This window comes from Pollicipes pollicipes, unplaced genomic scaffold, assembly GCF_011947565.3.
Source record: "Pollicipes pollicipes isolate AB1234 unplaced genomic scaffold, Ppol_2.1 Scaffold_2555;HRSCAF=2994_pilon_pilon_pilon, whole genome shotgun sequence".
Lineage (NCBI taxonomy): Eukaryota > Metazoa > Arthropoda > Thecostraca > Pollicipedomorpha > Pollicipedidae > Pollicipes > Pollicipes pollicipes.
In genome coordinates, this window is record NW_023596136.1 from 11,115,252 (window position 1) to 11,122,976 (window position 7,725).

The following is a 7,725-nucleotide window of genomic DNA, read 5'->3' on the forward strand; positions in this document are numbered from 1 at the left end:
CGCGCAGTCGGAAGGGCACATTTCGCTCCTGAGATGTGGGCACCAGCGAACCACATCACAACTTCCAATCAAGACTATTCACCAATGGAAGGCGGGGTTGGACCGAATCGATAGCGTGAAACGCCATTCTTCGCCATTTTACAGCTTCAAACATCAGACAGTAAACAATGTATTTCATATTAAATTGGTACCCGACAGTAGATCAGCACACAATTGCGTTGGTTATAGCTAACCCTCGCGATCAGTCGATATGCACAGAAAATGTTAACTGTCACATCATCGCCACCCAACGCTGCGAGCACCGACCATCCGTGACCGCCTGATTTAAATATGTGTGAAATAAAGACAAGAACAAACGATCCCATTCGACATGCCGCCGAAGCATCATAATTACAACTCGCTCCGCGACGCGCACTTGACGTCACAGGCTCGCAGCCGGGTCGATGACGTCACATGATCACAGAGCGAGCCGACACCTCACTCTTGCACGTGCACATTCGGGTTGAAGTGCGGGTCAAACATGGGGTCGTCATCGGAGCTGGCGCCGGCCGCCATCCAGCGCATGGCCGACACGATGGTGACTAGCGCCACGACTACCAGAACTAGCACCATCAAATACCGCCGGTAGATGGCTCCGGCGCGAGGCCGCGAAGGCGGACCGCTCATCAGCCTGCGAATGGGGGCGAACGGTCTACGAACTTTTTCTTTTCAACATCAGTGCAGGCAAACATGCACAAGAAAAGCCTCACCCACAACGCCCACCTACCCTTCACAACGCATATCTACGTTAGTCTTCGAAAACAATGTTATTGTAAGTGGGCTTGGAATATCATTCTTTCCCATATTTCTCAGTTGCGCGGCTTATCCGGCATTGCCTCCTTACTATAGCTGATGACTAACACACTTTGGACCAACACACATACTTTGATACAGAAAGCACAAAGTGATACTTCAAGTCGAGGACAGCAAAGCCTCAGTCAGACTGAGACACTGTTTAGTGGCAATGCATTTCGGACGACTGCTGCACGGACCAACGCCGGTACGCTGGAGCGCAGGTGAGCCGGCCAGGAGCCCGCCCGGACCAGATCTCGCTTCCCGTACACGCAGGACGGGCGCGTAGCAGCACCGACGTGCACGGGGCGGCAGGCGTAGCTCACCTCCACCAGCGTTGGAACCACTCGAGCGCCGAGCGGCGCCGGTACTTGTTCTCAGTGCTGTCCGAGTCCAGCAGGCTGTGCGTCTCCCCCAGCAGGCGGCGGCCCTCGGCTGACGGTACAACACGCGCCGGTCACCAGCGGGCCCTGTCCCCCGACAGACGGCCGCCGGCGACGGCACGACCCGCGCCCGGTCACCAGCGGGCCCTGTCCCCCGACAGACGGCCGCCGGCGACGGCACGACCCGCGCCCGGTCACCAGCGGGCCCCGTCCCCCGACAGACGGCCGCCGGCGACGGCACGACCCGCGCCCGGTCACCAGGGCCCGTCCCCTGACAGACGGCCGCCGGCGACGGCACGACCGCGCCCGGTCACCAGCGCCGGCCCTGTCCCCTGACAGACGGCCGCCGGCGACGGCACGACCGCGCCGGTCACCAGCGGGCCCCGTCCCCCGACAGACGGCCGCCGGCGACGGCACGACACGCGCCGGTCACCAGCGGGCCCTGTCCCCCGACAGACGGCGCCGGCGACGGCACGACACGCGCCCGGTCACCAGCGGGCCCTGTCCCCCGACAGATGGCTGCCGGGCGCACCGGCGCCAGCACGGAACCACACGGCCACTCATTGACCGGAGCTAACTATTGCCTGGCGACAGTCGCTGCAATGCCGGCTTTACAGCCATCTGCGACTAGTTATTGACATCCATTGACATTGGTGACTACTATTTTTGACGTTTAAGACAAGTAGCGCATTCATAACATGCACCCGTCAAGTCCGTAGGGGAGACCACGCAGTGCTAGCCTGCACACAAAAAGTACCTTCAAGCTCTTTCCATCGGGAAGTGTTACGTATTTTGGACACTTCGTTACCTATAATTTATCCAGCGTGTCAGAACATTACCATGGGAGATGTGGTGGCAGTGGTCTCGCATTGCAAACCGAGGAGCCATCGCAGCCATCTAAAATTTGGCACGATGCATTTCGACAGGACCGGTAGCTCCGGGCATGATTCTCGCCCCTTCCGACACAGCCATACCGACACATCCGTCGCCCAATCGAAGCACGAGCAGCGTCTAGCCGCCCTGACCGACACGGGAGAGCGCTGCCCGTGCACACAGAGTGGAGGAGACGGCCAGCTGACAGAGCGGGGGAGACGGCCAGTTGACAGAGCAGGGGAGACGGCCAGCTGACAGAGCGGAGGAGACGGCCAGCTGACAGCAGCCGTGTTACCTGCGCTGCTGAGCTCGCGGTGGAAGGCGCTGCTCGACTCCACTTGCACCACGCTGCTGTCCTTGCGAGCCGGCGGCTCCCGGTCCCAGGGGCGGGCTGAAACACATACACACACACGCACCGCTGCCGTGACGAAGACCGTGTGAGAGATACAGGGAAAAGACAATCCCTAACGCATGGGCCGGCCACTCTACGCCGTAAGCACTTCTCAAAGTTTGATCAGGCCTTCTCAACATCTCAAAGTTTGGGTTTTAATGAGTTTTCAAAGTTTGGTGGATGAGAAGCTGACTTTCAAAAGAAGTGGTTCCAGCATATCTGGCCCAGTGCGGCTCGTGCGGCACACCAGCCCTGGGTAGGCAGGCGCTGTGTGCCGTACGGCTGTGGGGCTCCCCGCCGGCATGTGGTACGCCGGGGGGGGGGGGGGACGGCTGCCGGTACTCACGCTCGGCGGCCTGATCCTGCAGCGGCACGGCGCCCGCCACCGTCGGCGCCTCTCCACCAAAGCTGGGTGGAGTGTCCAGCTGGGAAGGCAGCGATGGTCAGGTGGTGAACAGCAGGGAGGGCGGCCGCCACGGGCCCACCTTCATTGGCGCCAGGCCGGCCCACTACACATCAATCAAGTCATCAGTCCAAACATTAGCTCACTTCCAATACATGAGGAAGTGCAAAAAAATCTTGCAAAACACATCCTGATGGAGTGTTATATCATTTGTCAGGACATGTACTTGAAACACAATGCTGCAATATGGCTATTGCCTACAACTTCCACCAAAGCCTTCAACACACAGCCATTCAAAACCCCTGTGCACATCATACCCTGAGCACCCTGCGCACAAACTGCCCCCCCCCCCCCACCCCACCCTCCCACCCTCCCTCAGATAAACATGACCACTAATTTACAATATCACCCCACTCAACTGCTATTCCCACACAATACCTACGGTTGGCCGATCCGTCCACGAGACCATCACACACACAAACAAAAAGCGAATGACCAGTCACTTCACACGACTGACCCCATTCACACCCACGACGGCCGCAGCACCACGCCTGGCCTCCCAGCCCCTCGAGCCGGAGGCCGGCGCGCCCCCCAGCGGCAGCCACTGACCAGCGGTAGGCCGAGGCCGGCGCGTGCCCAGTTGACCTGGTGCAGCGCCGCGCGCAGCACGTCTGCCACAGGCGACACCAGGTTGGCCGGCGGGAAGAGCGGCTCCTCGCATGCTGGACACCGGTAGCCGGCTGGTGCAGTGTTGGCAGGCAGTTCCAATGCCAGCTCATTCAGACATGACCAGTGGAACACATCTGCCAGAATATGTGTGTAGCTCAGACACAACCAGCAGAATACAGCTGTTGGGGGAGCATGACTGGTGGGGTGGGCTTGATGGAGAGACAGTCAGTGGGACACTTCTGCCAGAAAATGTATCTGCCAAAGTACTTTTGGTTAAATCATTGGCAGAGGAACATGTCAGCATGGAGTACATCATCACATGATAGGTGACCTGGTATGGTGGTGCCAGATGGGAAGCCCATGTGTTAAATGCATGGAAAGGCATCCCACATTGTTTTATGAGTGAACTATATCAAATAATTTTAACATGATATTGATAATCAATATTTAAACATATGCACTTGAGTGCTAGACACCACCTTAGCAACACTGATATTTATCATGGCATAAAATGCAACAGGGATCATTTTTGATGCAACACTTCATTCAAATATATATGCCTTTCAAGAGCACCAAGGGTGCTTCTGACTTACGATAACAGGTGAGGCGAACACATGGGTGATCTTTCAGGTCAGCTTTACATAGCTGGCACCTTGGATCACAGTCACTGTCCTGCAGCCAGTGAAGATATGACTGGACTATACACTGGAAGAAGGATCAACTGTGATTAGCTTCTTTTACATACAACATACCTGTGAAGTTTATTACTATATCCAACACAGGGTCAATGGTAACTGATGATAATGAACATGAAACACAATAATGCACTGCATACATTGTAAAATGCATATCTTTATATATATATATATATATATATATATATATATATATATAGATATATATATATATATATAGATATATATATATATATATATATATATATATATATATATATATATATATATATATATATATATATATATATATAGTAATTATCTATATGATGCAAGTGAATTTAATATCCAAGTCCATATTATTTGCAACAAACACTTCCTCAAACTTTGCAAGCACAAAATTAGGTTACATACTAAACAAAATGGCTTCGAAAAAAAAATTAAGAATTTTCCAGGTCATGGCATACATTGGTACCTGACATTGCCATATTTAATTGTCCACCAATTGATGCTTTTAAGATATGACACCATAAATAGTGATAAAATGGGAATATTTCACAGACAACTTATCACCTTACCCTCAAAATATAACTAAAATATTAATGGGAGAGGTTGGTCAAGTGACAAATGTCACACTGATGGCACCGATCCTACTAAGACATGGGTTGAAGGGGAATGAGTGGGGAGGTTTAGTCAAGTGACAATGGAATGGTTACATTGGGTTAGGTTAGGTTAGGTTAGATTATTAGGTTAGTTTAGGTTAGATCAGGTTAGGTTAGGTAAGGCTAGGCTAGGCTAGGTTAGGTTAGGTTATGCTAGGTTAGGTTAAATTAGGTTAGGTCAGGTTAGATTAGATTAGATTAGGTTAGATTAGGTTACATGTGATCATTAGGTTAGCTCAGGCTAGGTGAGGTTTGGTCCAGTCAGATTATAACAGATTTTGGTCTTTTTTCATGTTTTCTTCAAAAGACTATTCTCAGAAGAATGTCACGTTGACACGCCCTTGCAATCTCTGGAAGAACTGATGTTCACTATTGCACATATTAAAATTTGAAGGTTAGAGTGCAGACATACCTAATTTATGATCATTTATATTCAATACCTTACAGAAAACAAATATGTACAATCCTCTTTTGCAACATAAGGTACCAATGTCAACCTACACCATTTTCAGTACTTCTATGACAATTGCAAGTATCATTGTGTGTCTGGTATTAGAAATAGTTAACTGACAAATCTAAATGGTCTTCTTACCTTAGGGTGGCTGTTGACCATGCAAAATTCACACACATTAACTCTATGCTCAAAACAAAATTGGTTTGTAACCTTTCTCTTGCTACATTTGCAAAGCCCCATAGTTGGCTCTGCTTGACAGAAAGCCAATACCAACAGGCAATGAAAATAGTTTGCCTTCTCTGCACCAACAAGAAATGCTTTCTTTTAGCTCTAAAACAACCTGTAGATGGGAGCACAAAAGCAAATGACGTGCAACACGGCTTAAGCCGCTGAATTACATACTATTCATATTGTTATCAAGTCATCAACATCATGCAGGTTCCTTCAATTAGAAAAGAACGTTGCTCGCAAGGCCTTGATGCTTGAAAACAAACTTCGGGTCTTCCGTCTCCAAAAATTCGGCGCCCAACAGTGCTTAAGCCTCAGAAATCACGATTTTTCCCAGCCTTTTTTCTTGATATACAACGTGACCAACGCACGACATCCACAAACCCCGCAAAACAACACCGGCTTCTACATCGTGCACGACTCGCGCAGAAGTCAGCTGGGTTTTCATTTATGGCGCACCTCAGTTGATACGTGGCGAAGCAGCGGCCAACTACTTGATTACTAAAATACTAAACACACCTGAGCCCAGGAGGCTATGCGCCCTTAACCAACAACAACAACACAAAATACTAAAACGTATGAAAGGTGGCATAAGCGCATCACGCTGCAAATCCAACAACTTAAAGCGATGACGCTTCATCTAAGCTATATCACCACTAATTTTAAGCAGACGAAAAGCCTGTTCTTCGTCCTGGTGTATGTTTCATTCTCAAGATTCGATCTCGCAATCAGTTCAGATGTTCCGCTACCTGAGAGGCCTAGAACCTACCCAGCGGCCAGCATACATGCTCATTCTCAGAAATAAACCGTTTCATCGCTTTGAAAACCTTCTCAATTAAATTAACTTAATGTAAGTAGTATGGGGGTAGAAAGGAGTATGGTACCTTTACATTGAGTCAAACACCGTAAAGGGCAAAGGAAGAATTCCGCGTGCCAAAGCCGACAGCTCACATCTCAGAAACTCTTGCTCCCATGAAATGAAACCTTCACCATACGATGCCCCATGCAAAGGTTCCGCTTGAAGCTGTAAGCGTAGTGCCCCTAGGTCAGGTCAAAAGCCGTCGATTGTCACCAATTTCCAACTTCCTGCTTGCAGACTGCAGACGTTCTTGTTTCGGTCGTATCGTGCGGCGCGCAGGTGGCGCATCTCCTCTCGCAAGTTCGAATAGACGAGACCGTTCAGTTCCGGCGGCCCGATGTCTTGAGACACAGTTTGGAAGCGTGTCTCATGTAATCAGGGGTTGCGCCACGGATTTTCAGTTAGGGAGGGGGGGGGGACATGATTGTCAATGGGACCCTACTCACAACAGCGGATTTCGTGGGCAGTGCCTTACTCAAGGAGGAGGAGAATCGAAGGTACATGCTCATTTATCAGACTGATGCATGCGTTGAGGCGTAGAGGTTAGAGATGTCCACTAGCCAGTCTCAGCTCTTGTCTCTCTTTGCCGTAGTAAACACCGTTCGATGTTCAAATGTTCGTATTCACTGTCTTTGCACACACAATTACGTCTCTTCACACACTCGCTGTCTCTCCACCCACTGTCTTTCCCGTCTCAGCTCGCCAACACAAGAACGAAATGTCCCCACCGCTCGACAGTTCGCAGCGCACCGCCCCTCCTCAGCTCTCTCTCACCCCTGTCCCCGGGCGTGACATGGCGCCTCCGCGCCTGGCGCCCCCCCCCCCCCCCGCCCGTCGCCTCCCCGGCGTCAGGTTTCAGTGGGGACGGGCTGGCGCCGGCTCCGCGACGGCCACTGACCCCGTCCTGGACCGCACCACATGCAGCTGTGCTATACATACATAACACGCCTCCGTGCATCACATCACACTCCCTCCCGATCCTGATCGCAACACAGACCGCAACGGCACGCGCGCACCAAATGCTGCGAGCGATGCCGTACTTCTGGTTCTTCATGACCCGCCGCCCCCTGTCCACCTCCAGCTTCCTCGCTATCCTCCGGCCGCTCTTCTCCACCTCGCTCATTCCCCTCCTTGGTCCTCTTCTTCGGCACGTTCATTCGTAGGTAACCAAGTGAAGATCGGCTCTTCATCCTTATTGTCGGGTGGCAGGGGCTCTTGGTCGGACACGGGATTGTCCGAGGGAGGACGCAGCCGGCGAAACATGCCTCGGCATGCCGTCCACCTCAACCGTCTGTTGC

At 51.6% G+C, this 7,725-nt stretch overlaps 1 protein-coding gene across 1 annotated transcript; it reads right to left on the reverse strand.

Annotated features, from left to right (window-relative positions):
- Nucleotides 1-153: 153 nt before the first annotated feature.
- LOC119110301 (zinc finger protein-like 1 homolog) lies at nucleotides 154-5,993 on the reverse strand. Its single transcript, XM_037234072.1, has 7 exons — nucleotides 5,479-5,993; nucleotides 4,144-4,255; nucleotides 3,491-3,684; nucleotides 2,825-2,903; nucleotides 2,383-2,478; nucleotides 1,158-1,266; nucleotides 154-670 (listed from the first exon to the last, which is right to left on the reverse strand). The coding sequence occupies exons 1-7, from the start codon at nucleotides 5,578-5,580 to the stop codon at nucleotides 478-480; spliced, it is 885 nt and encodes a 294-aa protein (XP_037089967.1). The 5' UTR covers nucleotides 5,581-5,993; the 3' UTR covers nucleotides 154-477.
- Between the last annotated feature and the right edge of the window lie 1,732 nt (nucleotides 5,994-7,725).

Excerpts from the sequence above, each read along its gene's own strand:
- LOC119110301 (XM_037234072.1), bottom strand. The coding sequence starts at position 5,580 with ATGGGGCTTTGCAAATGTAGCAAGAGAAAGGTTACAAACCAATTTTGT. Across the intron at positions 3,685-4,143 it reads TGTTCGCCTCACCTGTTATC|ATGTGTTCCACTGGTCATGT; the intron begins GTAAGTCAGAAG and ends ATATTCTGGCAG. Across the intron at positions 671-1,157 it reads TGGTTCCAACGCTGGTGGAG|GCTGATGAGCGGTCCGCCTT; the intron begins GTGAGCTACGCC and ends CCCCATTCGCAG.